The sequence below is a fragment of the Rattus norvegicus genome, chromosome 3 (genome assembly GCF_021556685.1).
Source record: "Rattus norvegicus strain SHRSP/BbbUtx chromosome 3, alternate assembly SHRSP_T2T, whole genome shotgun sequence".
Taxonomy (NCBI): domain Eukaryota; kingdom Metazoa; phylum Chordata; class Mammalia; order Rodentia; family Muridae; genus Rattus; species Rattus norvegicus.
Window position 1 is genome coordinate 35,902,371 of NC_141536.1, and position 20,128 is coordinate 35,922,498.

The 20,128-nt window shown below is 42.5% G+C and overlaps 1 protein-coding gene across 51 annotated transcripts in view; it reads right to left on the reverse strand.

The window, feature by feature from the left end:
• Neb (nebulin) overlaps positions 1-20,128 on the reverse strand; it is a 197,819-nt gene that overhangs the window by 75,158 nt on the left and 102,533 nt on the right. For all 51 annotated transcript variants that reach the window (NM_001419519.1, XM_087651606.1, XM_087651601.1 and 48 more), the window contains 17 exon segments: positions 387-494; positions 1,111-1,215; positions 2,514-2,717; positions 3,449-3,760; positions 5,214-5,321; positions 6,244-6,348; positions 7,585-7,788; positions 8,395-8,706; positions 9,229-9,336; positions 9,475-9,579; positions 10,667-10,870; positions 12,356-12,667; positions 13,910-14,017; positions 15,276-15,380; positions 16,829-17,032; positions 18,257-18,568; positions 19,587-19,694. In NM_001419519.1, coding sequence (NP_001406448.1) covers positions 387-494; positions 1,111-1,215; positions 2,514-2,717; positions 3,449-3,760; positions 5,214-5,321; positions 6,244-6,348; positions 7,585-7,788; positions 8,395-8,706; positions 9,229-9,336; positions 9,475-9,579; positions 10,667-10,870; positions 12,356-12,667; positions 13,910-14,017; positions 15,276-15,380; positions 16,829-17,032; positions 18,257-18,568; positions 19,587-19,694 — 3,024 coding nt within the window.

The window sequence follows — 20,128 nt, forward strand, 5'->3', positions numbered from 1 at the left end:
TAAAATAAATTTCAGTATTAAAAAATACTTGTCCATGTACTGCTTCAAATTATTCACAAATAATATATGTGTCACACTTCAGGGTGATAAAATTTTCAATATTCACTAATCCAACAAATGTGTGTTCTTGTAAATAAATTGATGTTGAAAAGATTTGGGGGCGAGTAGAAGAGAAATTTTGTGCATAAATATAGGCATTGTAGAACTAGGTGCACGTGGAGGGACCTCGCAAAGCATTGAACAAGTTGTTCTGGAATTTGGAATTTTAAAATAATATGCTAAGGAAAAAAATATTGGCACGCTACTCTAAACTCTGAGGAATTAAGTCAAACTCCCTATGTGCGAATAAGTCAGTGTGTTGAACCTGGAGAAGAAAGTGCTCTTACGTCGCTGGCAATATCCCGAGAGGCCTTGGCATGCTGGATCCCAATGGCATCTGCACGGATGTCATAACCTGTCATCTTGACGTCTTCCCAAGCCTTCTGATACTGTTTCTGCAAATGGGGATTGCAATACCACAGTCAGTCTGAAGAGGGAGCTGCGGAGTCGTCATTACTGATGGAGAATAGCTATTAGCAGCAAGTGGCATTTTATACTGACCATAAAACCCTACATTACAGGGTCGTAGAAAATGGACTACTGCTAACAGTCCTGCTGTACATAAATCTCCTTAAGGTTTTTAGGACAGACAAGTTTCACACTGAGTTTAATTTCACATGCATTTTCAATGGAAAATGAAAGATTCAAAGGAATCTCCAATAATTTTCTTATGACAGAAATTTCGGAGACAGTAAATAATAAAATAAAAATCATAAAACTTTACATATCTTGGCATTTAAAGGAGAAAGAAACAACGATAGTTCACTGGAAGGGAAAGCATTACACCACAAATACCTTTAGGTTATATTTTGTTTTAGTTTTGAGAAACCATTGCCTTTTCAACAAGAACATATATCTACCCTATAAAAAATGGAGAGAGACATACAGACATCTAGGATCTTAAAAACTAGAAATAAAAGGGCCGTGCTTTCTGCCTAACGTTTGTTGGATATAAAGGAAGGAAAAGTTTGGGAGACAGACTTCTGTGAACCAAATCCTAGAGACTCTTACATTGCTAATCTGGATGGCATTCAGTTTGGACTGCAACATCACAGGGGTGTCAGCTGGCACATTCACGTTGGCCTTCTCTTTGTCCCAGGCATCACGATACAATGGCTGGTAATGTGAAAAGTATGGCAGGTTAGAAAGTCACTAACCACATGAATTCCATTTAAAATTAAGAGTTACTGTTGGCTGTTCCATATATATACATTTATATTATCCTCTATATTATACATATATATACATATAGAGGATAATATAAATGTATATATACAGTATTTTTATTTACAAATACCAAATAACTTCATGAATAATTCATATATAATACAATGTAAATTTAAATATGGTAATAGAGATACTTGTCCAATTACCACATGCAATTACGTGACTCTGAAGTCTATACTATAGAAATTCTGATAACATACAGAACTAATTAGGACTTCGCTTTCTTAGACAAAGTATCTGTCATGATGTCTAAAGATGGCACTGCCCTGGGACTTCTCAGACGATGTCATGATTAAACAGCCACAAATCGGTGACAATTTTATGATTAAAGTGTTAAGCAGTGTTTCAGTTTGCATCCTCAAATGCAATTAAAATGTGTGTCAGAATCTGGACCCAGCTGTCTTGAACTGACTGTGAACATCTGGACCCAGCTGAACTGACTGCGAACATCTGGACCCAGCTGAACTGACTGTGAACATCTGGACCCAGCTGAACTGACTGTGAACATCTGGACCCAGCTGAACTGACTGCGAACATCTGGACCCAGCTGAACTGACTGTGAACATCTGGACCCAGCTGAACTGACTGTGAACATCTGGACCCAGCTGAACTGACTGTGAACATCTGGACCCAGCTGAACTGACTGTGAACATCTGGACCCAGCTGAACTGACTGTGAACATCTGGACCCAGCTGAACTGACTGTGAACATCTGGACCCAGCTGAACTGACTGTGAACATCTGGACCCAGCTGAACTGACTGCGAACATCTGGACCCAGCTGAACTGACTGTGAACATCTGGACCCAGCTGAACTGACTGCGAACATCTGGACCCAGCTGAACTGACTGCGAACATCTGGACCCAGCTGAACTGACTGCGAACATCTGGACCCAGCTGAACTGACTGTGAACATCTGGACCCAGCTGAACTGACTGCGAACATCTGGACCCAGCTGAACTGACTGTGAACATCTGGACCCAGCTGAACTGACTGCGAACATCTGGACCCAGCTGAACTGACTGTGAACATCTGGACTCAGCTGAACTGACTGTGAACATCTGGACCCAGCTGAACTGACTGTGAACATCTGGACTCAGCTGGGCCCCAGATCCTACTGGCAACTGGAGGTTCGCAAACCAAACTCCCCTTGATTGAGACCTGCCTTGGAAACACCACACCAGCTCACCTCACTGATTTGCAGGGCATTCGTCTTCGCCAGGATCACCTCTGGGGTGTCGACGATGCTCGTGAACTTGTAGGCCTCAGGCTTTATGCGATACAACCTTTCATTCAAAAGATTCTGAGCATTCTTCACTCTCATCACATCCACAGAACCCTCCGTCAACCATCCGATACCCTTCATCCATTCCAGGTCTGACTTGTACACATTCTGTGTGGAGGGGAGAAACACACAGTGGCAAACACGCAGGTCAGCCAGGAGAACTTGACTTTGGAAGACCACCATAAGCCCTGTTCACGTCGGCCAGACATCATTTGGATTAAACTTGAATCATTGCATGTTATATCTCTGCCACCTGTCTTCAGGAGAAGTTCACAGCCTCCTGTGGCAACTAGAGCGTAGCTCACAAGTGGCACTCGGTGGGATGACAGACAGCAATGGCTAGAACCATAGATGACACTGGCATGTAGTTTTTATTTTTGTATTAGGTTGAGATTTTGTGCTTAGTACTTGAAGTGTGTCTTTCATGAGCCACAGAGAATAACAGTTGTAGGAATACCAGGGAAGGAGCCCTTTAGATGTATGTATAGTAAGGAAATAATTCCATATTATTTTCTACATGTGTCACTTGAGTTAAACTAATATTTCCATATGCTTTTATCTGTTTCTGTAATGTGGATATCAGATCACGCAAAGGTCAGAACTGGGGGACTGAAACTTTCTGTTTAATTACACAGAGTAAGACTGATTTTCCCCCCTAAATCTTGGTGAATAGGATCCTGTCGTCATCAAGTATCCTTCATGTTGGGATGGCTTCTATGATTACCATGAGCTGAGCAGAATGCCTTGGGTCTTAGATTGCTGCCCGAATGATGCCCCTGGAGCATATACTACAGTTAAACGTACACATTCCATCTCCCCGGAGGCTAACACACACTCACATCGCTCTGCAGCTCGTAGGCTTTCTTAGCCTGGATCACGTCGTTCTGATCCGGCAGGCACGTCCACTGGTGCAGGTAATTGCGATAGTCAACGTCGCTGACCAGGACTTGGCATTTCTTGGCTTGAACGATTGACATCATGTCCAAGGGCGTGTTGTAAATGCCTTTCGACTTCTCATAGGCCTTCTTGTACTCTCTGTCACTCTGGATCTTAGCAGCGTGTATAGACCATACCAACTTGGGGTCATCCTGCAGGCTACGGAAACCCACGTGATGGCCTAGCTGCTTTCGGTAACCTTCTTTGTATTTGTACTAAAATTGTGGGGGGGGGGGGAAACAGAGCAAAAGACAAAAATGTATTTTATATTTTTCTTTAAGTGATTTCAGAATCTTAATCTTAATGCAAATTGGCTCCACCCTGGAAGCCATTATGTATTTGATTTAGAAGAAACCAGGGCTATTTTAGGCAGATGAATGAATCAGGAAGAAAACATTATGGTGAATTAAAATAATGCAAAAACCTAACATTTCTGAGCAAACACTGTTTGCCAGACCTACTATTAGAGCTTCAGATGTGTGAGGTTTTTCTATACCAAAGTGGTGAATTTTTTTACGTTCAAAAATAAACAGTGGCAATTTTAATCACAGTTAAGTCTCCTAGTGCTGTTGTGAGATGGATCCTCCAATATCCTATAATTCAAAAGAAAGACAGTAGAGGGGGGTAATAAGGTTGCTGGGCAAGGGGAGGGTTCAGTCAGACAGACCCCCCAGGGTGCCGAAGGGACCTGAAGGTAGGGAAGAGTCATTGGCATGGTTTTAGAGATGGGAAGAAACACACATTTTTAATAAAGCAAGATCACTGGTGGCGGGAGATGTCTGTGGACAAGAGCTTTCACCTGATAAGCCGTGGAGGAAGATGGTGCCTTTTTTTTTCTCTTGTATTTAGACAGCTTGGAAATATTCAGATCAAAGGGAGAAAACGGGGATGAAGGTGTGGGTGGTTAAGAGGTAAAACTGAGCACTGAGGAGGACTGTGTGTGCAGGTAACTCCAAGACTGGGCCCAGAGGAAGGATGGAGGAGCACTTTGTCATTGTTTTGGTTGGTTGGTTTGTTTTTTTGAGACAGGGTTTTTCTGCGTAGCCCTGGCTGCCCTGGAACTCACTCTGTAGACCAGGCTGGCTTTGAACTCAGATCTACCTGCCTCTGCCTCCTTAGTGCTGGGATTAAAAGACAGATGCCTGCATGCCCGATTTAAGGAAGGAGTGTTTCAAAGTTGGAGCTGGGAGCATGGGACAGTTTAGAGGATAATGGTGTTACTGAGAGCAAATTTTAAATTAGCGAGAAGCAAACTTGAAAATATCACTGAGACGTTACGCAGAAGCCTCTAGCATAAAATACTTGATATAAAATATGATTTCAAGTCTTAAGGGGTGTAAGGCATGATCTTCATTTATACTGTGAAGAATGCCAGAAATATTTTGGGGGATAAAATGATATCGTATTGGTTCCTGAGTTTTCATCCAAAAATTGTAAAAGTATTTTTATGATGTTTCCTTGTTGAAAAATCAAGGCAGAAATTATGTCCACCATACTTATTTTAACTGTAACATTTTTATTCCCATTAATGTTTCAAGTAAAGAATGCCTGCAGCCCAAGATAAAATGTGATTGTTTGCATGGATTATGATAAGAGAACGAGACTCTTGAAAAAAAAAGTCTTTGTTTTCCAGAGGAGAAAACCCCAAAGCCAAGAGAAGGAAGTTACCTCACTGGCGATCTCCCTGGAGGCTTTGGCGTGCTTGATTTCAATGGCGTCTGCTCTTAAGTCGTAGCCTTTCTGCTTGGCTTCATCCCAGTCTTTTTGGTAGAGTTTCTAGTGAGCCAGAACACAGGTTTGTTTAGGAAATAAAGACAGACTCCTATCAGACATACCAGACATCGTGACCATGATGTAATGGTGGTGTAAGAAAGACATTCGTCTCTGGGGTCCTTTGAGGTTGGGTGTTTACTTTGCAGTAGAGGGAACCTCTGATGTAAGACTTAAAGCTGAGCATCGAGCGGTATCAATGGCTGAGCACCTACTGTCGTCAACCTGATGTGTTTTTGACGCTATCTCCCTGCCCAAATGTACGGAGATGTCAGAACGAACGGCGAAGCCAGGGATGCTCTATTAAGGTCCAGGAAGACCCATCGGGGGTTTTCCTTTCATTTTGCCCCTTTGCCCTTTAACTTAGACTTTTCTCCTCTTCACTGCCCCCTTGTTCTTTTTGAGTCAGGGTTTCTTTGTGTAGCCCGGGCTCTCCCAGGACTCACTCTGGAGACCACACCATCCTCACAAAGACCAAACCATCTGCGTCTGCCTCCCCACAACTAGGATTAAAGCTGTGCGCCACCACTGCCCAAAGCTCAGGAGTTTTTTTGATGAGGGAATGTAATATTATCTCTTGCTCTTTGAATACGATCAAAAATTCCCCTTGTCTATTACTTGACTTTGGGATGTCAAACAAAAAGATGTTACCAGAATGCCTGAGATGACAGTAGATGCTGTTGAACACGGGGTGCTTGACTAGGATTTAAGTATTAAGACACGGACACTGGCTATGGGAAGATGGTGGCAAGGCTGTAGAGAAAGAGCATCTATAGTCTAGGCACTCAGCCATGCAGTTATGCTAACCTCTCAAAAGACAGAACTTCTTTCTAGGGACGCTAAGGGGAAAATATAGCAGTAAAATCCATGGGCATTACTAATTATCTAGGAGATAAAGGCTTTTGCACTCCATGCTTCTTTCTCTTACGTTGCTAATCTGCAAGGCATTGATCTGGGCCTGCAGCATCGCTGGAGTGTCCAAGGGAATGCTGATGTTGGTTTTATCTTTATTCCAGGCTTCCTGGTACAGCCTCTGTGGACCAAAAGGAAACAGCCCTTTAACTCAGCAGCAGAGAATGGATATCGGAAACCTTAAGCCTTGGCAACAATTTTATTTAAAAATCAAATGTTTCCATCTGTACTTATAATGGCTGATTTGATCCTTTAATTCAAATAAGCAGTGGTACTCAGACATAGAGCCTGACATTATTCAGTAGACTTCAAATAACACAAAATGCTCCCCATCATGTGGACGGGCCTCATCCATCGGTTGAAGGCTGTAATACTCTAACTCCCCACATGGAGAAGAACTCTGTCAGCAGACCACCCATGGCATCGAGCAGTCATTCTTCCCTGGGTCTCCATCCCGCTAATCTGTCTTGCAGATTCTGGAATTGCCAGCCTGCGTAGAGCCATTTTCTTAAAGTTTGAATCTCTTTTTTCTACACATACATTTGTAGATAGATCCCTCTGGACCTGTTTCTCTGGGAAATCTTGACTCATGCAACACTACACGATTACATAGTATCGTGTCCTACATTTTAGTACTAATAAGAGTTAAATACTTAATTCCTTGAATAGCTATGGAGTGAGATCTTTCAGTTAAGTGCTTTAAAGTCCCCTTGAGAAGGGAAAGACCTGTTCCCCCATCGAGTTCTACTTTCAATGTGACTGCATTAAGCTAGTTAAGAGAGCCTCAGACTTGCACCCTCAATGGAGTTCTTTTTTATTTATTTATTTATTTATTTATTTATTTATTTATTTATTTATTTTTCTTTTCTTTTTTTCGGAGCTGGGGACCGAACCCAGGGCCTTGCACTTCCTAGGCAAGCGCTCTACCACTGAGCTAAATCCCCAACCCCAACTTGAGTATTTCTTATTTACATTTCAATTGTTATTCCCTTTCCCAGTTTCTAGGCCAACATTCCCCTAACCCCTCCCCCCTTCTATACGGGTGTTTCCCTCCCCATCCTCCCCCCATTACTGCCCTCCCCCCAACAATCACGTTCACTGGGTGTTCAGTCTTGGCAGGACCAAGGGCTTCCCCTGCCACTGGTGCTCTTACTAGGCTGTTCATTGCTACCTATGAGGTTGGAGCCCAGGGTCAGTCCATGTATAGTCTTTGGGTAGTGGCTTAGTCCCTGGAAGCTCTGGTTGCTTGGCTCAGTGGAGTTCTTTGAAGAGAACAGTCTGTTTCCTCAGCTTTCTCTACCATCATCTGAACACTGTGTTCAGAAACACGGAAGCTCAGTAGTTGGACGGCTCTTACCTCACTCATTTGCAGAGAATTGGCTTTTGCCAGGACAACTTCTGGAGTGTCCACAATGGAGGTGAACTTCAAGGCTTCTGGCCGTGTCCTATACAATCTCTCATTCACAAGGTCTTGGGCGCCCTTCACTCTGGTCATTTCCACGGAGCCTTCTGGTATCCAGCCAATGCCACGCAGCCACTCCAGATCTGCTTTGTACACACTCTGCCAAGATGTCAGAGCAAAGTGTTCTGAATGTTAGACACACCCCCCTCCGCTGGCTGAAGACCCAAGGGTTTGAGGAAAGAGGCGGGAAGCAAGGAGAATGTTGGTTCTTCACAAGGAAGAACTTTGTTCTTACAGGATTCAGGGGTTTTAATACCGACGACAAAAGTCACTTGCAAAAGCATAGTTATTTCTACTTTCTATATTAATAGTATTTATGAATGCCACAATATAATTATTTGAAAGTTTAAAACAATTATGTAATTGAAAAGATTTAAAGGGAACTTATGTTGAATCTCTTTCCATTTTAATCCTGTGATAAATGACTCATATAGTGTTTAGTGTTTTGGAACTGGTGATAATTATTCTCTAGTGTTCAGATTTGCTATATCTGGTTGATTTGCTAGAAATTACAAATGACATGAAAAAATTGTTTGGAAATAAAAGATATGACCACAGTAAGGCTTTGCATCTAGGTATTAACAGTGTGAATGATTCTTCCCTGGGTTGTACATAGGCCACCCATCTATACTCAGCGGTCCTGGTTGAACAACGAACAAAGAGTCCCACGTCCTTCATCCCTTTTCCCCAGTGAATGTTACATACATCACTCTGCAGTTCATAGGCCTTCTTTGCTTGAATAATGTCGTTCTGGTCAGGCAGGCAAGTCCAGTTATGAAGGTAGTTCCTGTAGTCAATGTCGCTGACCAGAGTCTGGCACTTCCTGGCCAGCACCAAGCCGAGCATGTCCACCGGGCTGCTGAACTTGGTCTTCCATTTCTGGAATTCCTTCTTGTACTCCCTGTCACTGTGAATCTTCCCTGCATGCATGGCGCACACAATCCTGGGATCGTCTTCAACACACTGGGCTCCAATGTGGTGGCCCTTCTGTTTTTCATAGGCTTCCTTATATTTGTACTAAAATGCCAGAAACAGGTTCAGAAAAAAAAAAAACAGGTTTAAGTCACACGAAATGTACAAGAATTTCAAACCTTAGCTTCCTGGCAGTCCAGTACGATGTTTACATTTTTATGCTATCGTGAAAATAACAGGGCTGAAGAGATGGCTCAGTGGTTAAGAGTATTGGTTGTTCTTCCAGAAGACAAGGTGTTATTCCCAGTACCTACATGCCGACTCACTAGGGGGATCTGCAGCCCTCTTCAGGGCTCCTTGAATACAATATTCACATGTTGCATGGATATACATACAGGAACACACGCACGATATAGAATAAATTAAATTTAAGAGACTGTAACGATTGATACATTCTCATTGTTGAGAACTTTCCTTGCAGCCAATTCAATTCCAAAACGTACTCTCTGCAAAAACCAGGGGCAAGGTCCGGGGAAAGGCACATAGCAATTACAAAGTGGTCCACTAGCCAGACTATTGGATTCTCAGCACTACGGAAAGCACAGAATCTTAAGGGAAGGAACTCACATCACTGGCAATGTCCCTGGAGGCCTTGGCACTTTTGATGGAAATAGCATCCTCTCTCAGGTCATAGTCCTTCATCTTTGATTCGTCCCACCCCTTGGTATATAGTTTCTAGGTAGAAAGGAAAATACAACAGCAAATGGAGTTTAGAAACCCAGTAGGCCACTCTCAGAGAAGACACTAGTAAGGTGAAAATTTACTTTAACGGTTTCTATGAAGGCTTAAGCAACACCCAAGGGCATCTCTTACTTGGCTGATATTGGCAGAATTGCTCTTGGCCAGCAGGATTTCAGGGGTGTCTGGCATGACATGGATGGAGGCTTTGTCAGCATCCCAAGCCTCTGTGTATAAATGCTGTGGAGAAAGAAAAATAAAACCTTCTGTAGAAGCCAGTAACATTACAGTCACCAAATTTACTACAAATAAAGCCTGGTTAGGTAGCAATCAGTAAAACATGTTAACATGGAAACATGACCCTAGAGCTCTCATAAACCAATACAGTGGTCTAGCTATGAATCGGTTTCACCCAGTGAAACCCTGATCTTCCTCAAAATCTCTGGAGGGGCATTGGGTTACACATCTTCAAAACAGCACAGATCAAACACAGAGAAATCAGCCGCAGGATGAGGCTCGACCTGACTTACTATAAGCTGAGGACTCTTGAGAAGGGTGTGTGCTCTTCACGTGCCCATTTAAAAGTGAATGACGATATCTTTTGGTGGTTCTTAAGATATTATGGTATGTAAATTGCCTTGGGTGATAGTAGATTGTCTGTGTGTCTGTTTGACACACTCTCTCTCTCTCTCTCTCTCTCTCTCTCTGTGTGTGTGTGTGTGTGTGTGTGTATTCTTCTTTGTGGTTGTCCTAGATGGGTATGGTTAGTTTCTAGAGTTTTATTCTATTAACTCTTTCACTTCCAGAATGACTGAAAGACATCTCGGCAGAGTTAGGAGAATTCACATAAGTTCAATTCAATGAAATGTTAATGTACCCACTGGTTTGATAAAGGATAAAGAGACAGATGGGACTTTTGTGTCCTGATACTGCAAGCAACAATGACAACTCAGTTTCAAAAGTGCATTTTCACAGCCTAAGTCAACAGAGCAAAAGGCAACTAAGCTGTTGCATGGAACACGGACCAAGAGAACCAGAGGCCTCTGTCTGCTCCAGCCGTGCCAGTGGTCCACGCAGGGGCAGGTCAGAGGGCAGGCGCGTTGGTGTAGGAGATCACTTCAGACTCCACATGTATACATGGTTAGAGGGTATAGTTGGAGCAAAGCATAGAGAGCTAGCAAGAATTCCTGCAGTCATTCTGCAGGAGGCTGAGGAAGCGGACCCTTTCCTGACTGTTGCCCCCTGACTCATCAGGCCGTTTCCAACACCACAGGCCAAGTCCCTGGGTGGCCTGGCTCGGGTGGCAGAAAAACCTCTAGGGACTCACCTTGCTCATGGTGATGGCATTATTCTTTGCCAGGACGATTTCAGGGGTGTCTGTAATACAGGTGAACTTGAGCTGGTCTGCAGGCTGGCGATATTTCCTGTCACTCAGGATTTCCCCTGCTCTCTTCACCTTCTCGACCTCTACAGAGCCAATGGGAACCCAGCCAATGCCTCTCAGCCACTCAAGATCAGCCTTGTACACAGCCTGCAATGAAAGCGTCAACCACTCAGACGTTGCCTAGTCACCCTGGAGTCTTTGATGCAACACATACTACTAAGTCACAGTGTGTGCAACTTTAGGAAGACCCATCTTCGCTAAAAATGGTTTAGATCCTTGTCCCTGAAGTTGGCTGATATGTGCTGTTATTCTAAGGGCCACAAGGCCTCGTTCAACATTTGATTTCAGTGGTAAAAAAACTACATCGAGGAAATCACTATCTGACTTCTAGAGTGAGGCACTTGCTGTCTCATGTGATGCCCACTCTTCCCTGTGTGGGAATAATCCTCTTCAAACACAGTGGGCTCCTATCTTGTTCAGCAGTGGCCTTCACGGAAAGGTTCATGAATAAATATATTTCTTTGTGCAAATAAAAGTTGTGTTTTCATATGCATTTTATGTCCATGCTTCTGAGTCGTATTTTCCTTGTATTTAGTCTGAGTCTTTGTACTTGTTTTAGAATTCATTTTATTCTTTGAATTAATTCAAATAGTAAGCTACAGGAGAACTTTTCTTACAAGGAAGGGAAGCCATTTTATGGTTTTTGAAGAGCATTTTTTTTAAATCATTACTTTTATTTCAAAAGCAATTATTTAATCAAAGAGTCTAGTCAAGGCAAGAATTGACTATACCAATAAGGGGGTGTCTGAGAGGCCACAGGTTGCCTACTGTTGGCAACAGAAGTATCTCTCTTAGTTTTAGGTCATTATAATGTTTCATTTTCCTAGAAAATTGGCCAAAACCTGCATGACGCATTCCTCAATGTTCATTCACAAATTAATACTGATGCTTCATATTAAAAAAGGGTATCAGTACAAGGATCATATAATCAATCTGCTTGGAAAACCAGTTTGATTTAGATCAGGAATTCTTAACCTGACACCACTGAGCAGAACTAAGTCTAACAGCCACGTTTTTACTAGCATCTAACTGAAACATAGCATCGTGCAAGTGAAGGTATGCACAGCAGATTAAAATAGTATCAATAATACATGTGTCCTGGTAAGCAACAGATGTCATAGACACTACTGTATTATTGTAGCTGTTGCATATTTCTTAAAATATTTATGCTCAGGGCTCTGGAGAAATGGTTCAACAACTATGAGCACTGGTTGTTCTTCCAAAGAAAGCCCTGGCTGGAGTTCAATTCCCAGCACCCACATGGCAGCTCACAATTATCTGTCTCTCTAGTTCCACGGGATCCAACAGCCTTACTCAGGTAAAACACCAGTGCACAAAAATAAAAATAAGTAAATCATTTAAAATATTTATGCTCCTCACATATTTTCATAATCATTCTCAATATGATTGGTTTCCTTTGAGCCCAATGCTTATTTTACAATTTTTATGACATTGCTTTGAGAATGGTTCATGGGTTTTATTAGACTTCCCAAAGATTCTATAACACTGATAATTTAATATCCCCCACTAAACTATTAGAACATATGGCTGAAGAACATTAGACACACTCACATCGCTCTGGAGATCATAGGCTTTCCGTGCCTGAATGACATCGTTCTGGTCAGGCAGGCATGTCCACTCGTGGAGAGGATGCTTATAGTCTATGTCGCTTACAAGGATCTGGCACTTCTTGGCCAGCACCACCCCCAGCATGTCCACTGGGCTGCTGTACTTGGTCTTCCACTTCTCAAAGTCTTTCTTGTACTCCCTGTCACTCTGGATCTTGGCCACGTGTATGGACCACATCATCTTGGGGTCATCTTTGATGTTCCGGGCCCCAATGTGGTGGCCCAGCTGTTTGCGGTAGCCTTCCTTATACTTGTACTGAAGAAAGAAAAGGTATGCCAATCTGACAAAAAGAACACATACTACTTCTGTGTATTTCCCCCACTATTATCAAGCAGCACGAAGATGGACAGTACCCACCCTGTTTATAAAACAGGATCCAGATGGCCATGGTCCATGTTTGTAGCAGGGCAGAGCCTGGACTGCAGGGATTCTTGCCTTTTGTTCTCCTCATTTCTCTAAACTACACTACCCAGTGTATACTGGATTCCTTAACAAGTAGAGATATAGGTTTTTTAAACCATTAACATTATGATTAGTTTAGAATATCTCTCTTGTTGTTAGACCATGGAATGGATTCTTGGTCAAGTACATGCATAACACTTAGGTAGAGATTATGTGTCAAGGAATTATTCTCCTTATTAGCCTGTCAACATCACTGACGTTTTGCCAGGAAAGTCATGCCTTGGGGTTTAGAATCTATCTACTCTTAAAGGTAAAAAGCAACGTGCCATGACCCACTTTACCACGAGAGTCAGAGAGAGCTCAGCAGCTGAGAACATGGTGATGATTGAAGGGTTTATGGTCTGGGATGGGTATAGGGGAAGAGTTTGTATTTCAAGGATACACAGAACACAGACTCTCCCTGAAGGTGTTTATTGTGCACAGACAGGGAGAGAAGAGGTAAATGAATACTGAGAAGAAGGCCCACTTGCTTCACGGTCTGTCCACTATCATTAGGGGTTTCTTACAAGAGTTCACTGAGAGTTACACAGGATGGACAGACTCTAAACCATGCCCACCATCTACCAAGGCCTCCACTGGTGACTTCTTTCTTTCCTGTTACAGTAAATACGTGGATGCCACAGGAAAAAGACTATACCCACATTGATTCATTTGCCAGTAATGTCAGATCTGGATTATCTATTGCTCAATTTCTGAAGTTCAAAAATAAAAGGACCAGGACACAGCTTGGTGGCACTCATCACCCAGTATGAGCAAGACCCTGGGTTCCATCCCCGGTACCAGAAAACAAGAGGAAACAAACCAGTAGGTCTTTAAACAACGGATGGTTCTTATCTTACTGACAGGCATAATGGGCAGGGGTCAGTTCTCTCACAACCCCACCCCTTCTGACCTTTAACTTTGTGTTGGAGGGGAGCCAGCCAAGAAAGATGAAACTTGGAAACATAAGCAAGTTCTAGCAAGAAACACTCTGAAAGCTTCCAGCCTACAACAGTTTTACAGAATGAAATGTGTCCTTTAAAACAACCAACTTACATCACTAGCAATCTCTCTTGATGCCTTGGCTGATCGGATGGGAATGGCGTCCACACGCAAATCGTAGCCTTGCCTCCTGGCCTCTTCCAGAGACAGTTTGTAGAGTTTCTGTGGAAAGAGCCCTTAGTCACCACTCCCGAAGAAATGAAGCTGCTGTCTGTTCATTTTTGTTTTCTGTCCTCATTTCAATGACTGAAATGAATCACCTAAATGTTCTGGTAGCTTCATAGCTACCACAGCATGTTTCACAGCCCACAGATCCGCAGGCATGTGTATGAAAAGTCAGGCTTGCCTGACTGGGAAATCTAAAAAAAATGTTTGGAAGTAGATTGACATTTGGTTGCAGAAATTTTATTTTCCCAAAGGAGCACATACAAAAATTCCAGCACTTACTAGTACCTCAGGATATTAAAAATGCTCTCTTGATATGAAATAAGAAGGAATAAGAAGAGTGTTTTTAAAATGGAATATATTTGGGTTTTTTTTTTTTTTTTTGGAAAACCCAGTGCATGTGGGCTACTATAGCGGAACATGGTTGATTTGGAGTCATTGCCATTATAAAAATATTGGTCCAGATAAACACCTGCAGTAATACCAAATGAAAACCAGAGAAAGAGGATAGTAACTCACTGAAAATGGTTTTACCTCAGTGCCTGAAAAGGGTTTGTTCTAAGAGCTCTTGTCCCACACGAAGTCCTTTGACATCCAAGTCCCTTATATGAATGAGGGTAGGCATCTAAGCACACCTCTCAGTATAGCTCTCCATTTTCAAGTCTTAAAAAAGCTCAGGTCTTCCCAGACCTTGTTATGTAGCCCAGAGTATGCTCAAACTCATGGTCCTCCTGCCCCAGCTTTCCTTCTGCATGCTAGGATTTATAGACATGACCTACCTTACCTGACCATCCTATATATTTTTAAATCATCTCCCAGTTATTTATGAAACATAATACAACATAAATCTATGTAAGTTGTTACATATGATTCAGGGAATGTTAACAATAAAAAAACACAATACACTTTCAGAAGAGGTAAAGTGTTTTTGCGTATCTTTAAACCAGGGACAAATCTACAGATGCAGGACCACACTTGTAGCAGCTGACTACATAGACCTTGTACCCATGGCTGACCCAAGAGAAGGTTTGAGAGGAGTGGCCCTGGTAGACTATTTCCCCATAAGCACTCCACTTCCTGACTGATAACTGAGGGCTGGGCTTCTTTGTGGACCCACCACATAGCTCAAGATTAAATCAAGGATGAACTGTTTCTTTTGCCAACAACGTCACGTATAGGATAAGTAATAAAGTAGTTAACGCATTTAACTAAGGGAAGCATTAGGGCCCGTCATTTCCCCTCTCTGGACACTCACGTCGCTGTAGTTTATCCTGTTGAGTTTGGCCAGCATGATTTCTGGTGTGTCCGGCATGACATGAATGGTTTTCTTGTCGTTGTCCCAGGCTTCAGTGTACAAGCGCTATGAAAGAAAGGGAGAGAAATGATTTTGGTGTCCACAGAAATTGTGATCTCTTTGATACAAAGCAGAACTGAATTTATCAAAGCTACATTCCTATGTTGCTTACTAAAATTTATAAATAAATATTTAACTATGGAATTCAACAGTTCTGCAATGTATGATCTGTCCGAGAAAGAATTATTTTCTCATAGGATTTGTTGTTTCCTAGCTTCAAGTCCATTACATACAACCCTGAACTCTGGATCCTCCTGTCTCTACATCCCTAATACTGAGATTACAAGGACAGACCGTCATGCCAGGTTTTGTATATAATATGTTTGTATTTTAAGTAATATTTTGAATGGATTTTTTGAAAATGAAAGTGTGTATGTGCTGACCTGTTTTACATCAATTTGACACAGGCTAGAGTCATTTGAGAGGAAGGAACATCAATTGATAATTTGCTGACCAAGCTTCAGGCAAGTATTTTCTTAATTAGTGATTGATGGAGGAGATTGATGGCACATTGTGGGCGGTGCCATCCCAAGTCAGATGGTCCTGGGTTCTATAAGAAAGTAGGCTGAGCAAGCCAAGGGGAGTAAGCCAGTAACCGCAGCCCTCCATAGCCTCTGCATTGGTTCCTGCCTCCAGGTTCCTGCCCTGTTTGAGTTCCTGTCCTGACTTCCTTCAATGATGAACAATGATATGGAAGTCTAAGTTATATAAACATTTTCCTCCCCAAGTTGCTTTGATCATGGTATTTCATCATAGCGATAATAACAGCATACAATGTATCTTGATCAAATCCTCCCTCCAACTTCTTCTGGCCTCCTCTAAAATATTTCTCTATCAATATTATTCCTCTTTTTCATAGTATTTTAAACAAGAGTTTAGTATTTTGAAGTATCACCTAATAATGCATATATTTCAGTAGAAAAAGATTAAGAAAGGTATTCTAAACTCAGAAGGAGTTGGGTAGGGGTGATTGCTGCCAACCCTACAACCTGAGCTTGATTCCAGGGGCTCGCATGATAAAGGGAGATAACTGAGTCCCACAGGTTGTCTATGACCACCTCATGCTATGCATGTATATACAAACACATACACTGTGAGTAAGTAAATAAAAAATAAAGTGCAATAGAGAATATCGATGGGTGTAAATGTAGGCAAAGCCTTCAAACACTGGAGAGAAGGCCACGAAAGGCTGAAAAGTGTGGAGGAAGTGATGGGAAGAAGAAGGAAAACACGACACACAAAAGCAGAAGAGAGAGTGGGGGGAATAACACACGAAGGGCTGTGGGGCAAGAAGAGATGAGGGGGGCTACCAAAACACATTTAATATGCTAAGTAAAAATCATTTAAAAGGTGTAATTAGCCTTAAAATAATCTTCGAGGCACAAGAGCATGCCAGAGTCTTTGACTTGTGCTGCGGCCACCCTTGATGGTTCATGGCGAACGGCAAGTCTCACCTTGTTCATGTTTATTGCATTGTTCTTTGCCAGCACCTGCTCCAGCGAGTCAGTTATACTGGTGAACTTCAGTGCGTCCGGACGCTGGCGGTAGATGTTGTCGCTCAGTATCTCTGTGGCCCTCTTGGCTTTGACAACTTCCAAGGAGCCAATGGGAACCCAGCCAATGCCTTTCATCCATTCAAGGTCTGCCTTATACAGATTCTGAAGAGGAACGGGTAAGAACGATATATTAACTCTCCTACTGATTCATCCCAAAGCGCATCGAACTCAAGAAGCAGAATACAGAAGGTAGGCGAGTATAGGTAGAAATATGCTTAACATATACATATACCAAAAAAACTTTAAAATTAATCAATGAAAAAGGAAGTATGTTTCTGCTGGTAGAGAAAGCTGCCAGCATACTCAGACGCCTGTTCCCTGACTAACGCTCTGTTGAGTCCCCTGAAGACTTTTTCTTGACCCCCCCCTTTTTATAAAGAGGACAATGTTCTGTCCTTAAGAATTTTACAAGATCTTTCACAGAGGACCAGTGCTCTTAAAGCCCTGGAAAATGTGTTGTAATTATTTCGAATAAAACCATGTGAGCAGACCAATGGCATGAAGTATGGAGATCATAAAAGCCTTTGCCTTAATTCCCATCTCTAAAAATCACAAACTGTCAAATGAGTAAAGGAAACGTACCGATGTAAAGATTATCAGGGATTTATCTAGTTTATTCCTGAGAGGATAAGCTATTAGTATAAGGTAACTATTAATATGAGATTCTTGAGAAAGCAAGAATGTTGTCATATTTTTCTATAAATTTAAAGTATAAACAGTTAGTAAAGTAATATAAAACAGTGTACTTTTATTCTTATCTCTGTTGCCCTCTGTCAACATGGGTTCACCCTCTCTTTTCACTTCTGTTTTGCTGGGTAAAAACTCACCAATGATACTTCCTTTTCTCTTTCTCTTCTTCCCTTCCTTCCTTCCTTCCTTCCTTAACTCCTTCCTTCCTTCCTTCCCCTCCCCCTCTCACTTCTGCCTTCTCTCTTAGACAGAATCTTGTAGCTCAGGCTGGACTTGAAAACTTACTGCATACCTAAGACTGCCCTTGAACTCCTGACCTTCCTGCCTCCACTTCCAAGGTTCTGGGATTACAGGCATGAGTCACCGTGGCTGGGTTAGCAATGTTATTTTGAGGAGTAAGCTTTAGCTGATTCAGGCAAATGAAGCCTGAATCACCAGGGAGCTCGTTTCTGTGTAATGTCGATAGTACTTATTTCCTGTCTCCCACATAACTTTTGGAGGGGTTTCCAACGAGAAACTCCTTTCAGATATCCATTGCATACCTCTAGGGACATATAGATCCTAGGCCCTTGTCTCTAATCAGAATCTCACAGATTTGTCTCTGACATGCTCTTGTCCTGCACCAGGGATACTCACATCACTCTGGAGGTCATATGCTTTCCGGGCCTGTATGACATCATTCTGGTCTGGGAGGCAGGTCCATTCATGCAGTAGGTGTTTGTAGTCCACATCACTGACCAAGGTTTGGCATTTCTTGGCCAGAACAATACCAAGCATGTCCACCGGGCTGCTGTACCGTGTCTTGTACTTCTCAAATTCTTTCTTATACTCACGGTCACTCTGTACTTTGGCAATGTGGAGGGACCACATCATCTTGGGATCATCGTGTACGGCTCTGGCACCAATGTGGTGACCCAACTGCTTCCGATAGGCTTCTTTGTATTTGTACTGAAAAAGACACAGCCCAGAGCATAAGGAAGATGGAGGTGATGGAGAGGACCACAGCCTGCCGCTCCCAAGGGAATGCCTTCTGTGAAATCACAGGGCAATGAGTTTCTTCCAGCAAGATGCTCTGGGCAAGAAGAACCCCACTGTTCCTTCTACAAGTTTGGATTATCAAACGGTGGCAATAATTGAGCCAAAGTGAACCCCAAAGTTAACTGTGTAGCCATGCCCACGAGCTAACCCCGTGCCCGACAGGTCCTACCTGGCAGCCTGCTAGAGAGCACCTCTGCCCATGTGCCTATACGGCTCCGGGGTGTCTCTCTTGGAAAGGTAACGCAAATGTCACTCAAGCTACAGAGAAGGCTGCAGGAGTGTCACGGAACCCAAGACATATAGTTTTGAAATGGACAGTTTCTGTTACTCAGTAGTTAGGTGTGCAGCTTGGGTTTCATAAAACGTGAAAGTTACAGAGACATTTTGCCCTCCAGTAGGGAAGTGCTGAGCACTACGGAATCAAACACCACAGTTAACTGTGGTCAGTTTCACCTTTTCGGACCATAACTAAAATGCTTGAAAAGATTACCTTTTGAGTTACGTTAATCACGTCTAGGAATCTGTTATCTTCACCTTTAGAGTGCAGAAATAATGATTTTTTTTAAACCTCAGAACAAAGGGATCATTAGACTTTGGGTATCTTTCACCCTTCTTATGTGTGGGCAAACTCAGATAAACCTATTTCCTTTCTGGCTTCATTGCCTTGAGGGTATCCTGGGATTCCAAGAGTGGCTCTACACTGTGAGGCATCTGCTCTATTTAACAATAATAAAAAAGCCAAGATCAAAGGCGCACAGTGCAAGCAGACCAGGAGTCTGGGATCACGAGTGAGTTACCCACTACCCCATGTCTACTGAGTGGGGGGTGGTAAGGACTTCAAAGGACTTCTATGACTTCCTAGAGTATTACAGAGATGTGAGTCCCTGAGCCAGTGGCTGGCCCGACTGGTTCCAAAGTCAGCTCTTACATCACTAGCAATGTCCCGGGAAGCCTTGGCAGCCACGATGGGAATGGCATCGCTTCTCAAGTCATAGCCTTCCTTCTTAGCTTCTTCCATGGCCTGGCGATAAAGGCTCTGGGGAAAGAAGGAAGACACTTTCAAACGCAGAATTCACATTAACAGCAAAACCGCATTTGGGGAAGGGGTGTCAAAAAGAGGACAGCCCTTGGATATAGAACGATGCAGTCTTAAACCAGAACGAAACACAGCAGAAACAAAAAGGAATTTTCCAAGCTATTAGGTTAAGTGGAAATTTTGCATTCAGGAAATTGTAATCTGTGCATGTCTTGCATAAATCCGTACATATTTTAGACACCAAGTCAGCAGTTCTCAGCGTTGTTCAAAGCAGTCAGCCTTTACTCCTTTTGTGAAACAGCCAAGAAATATGATATAACTCCCGATTTGAAATAGGAACAGTTTTACCTGACAGCCAGCCTCATTGTATAATTGTTCAACGTATAACCGTTGTATAATATATAGCAAAACACTATGAGTCCATAATCAAAGCT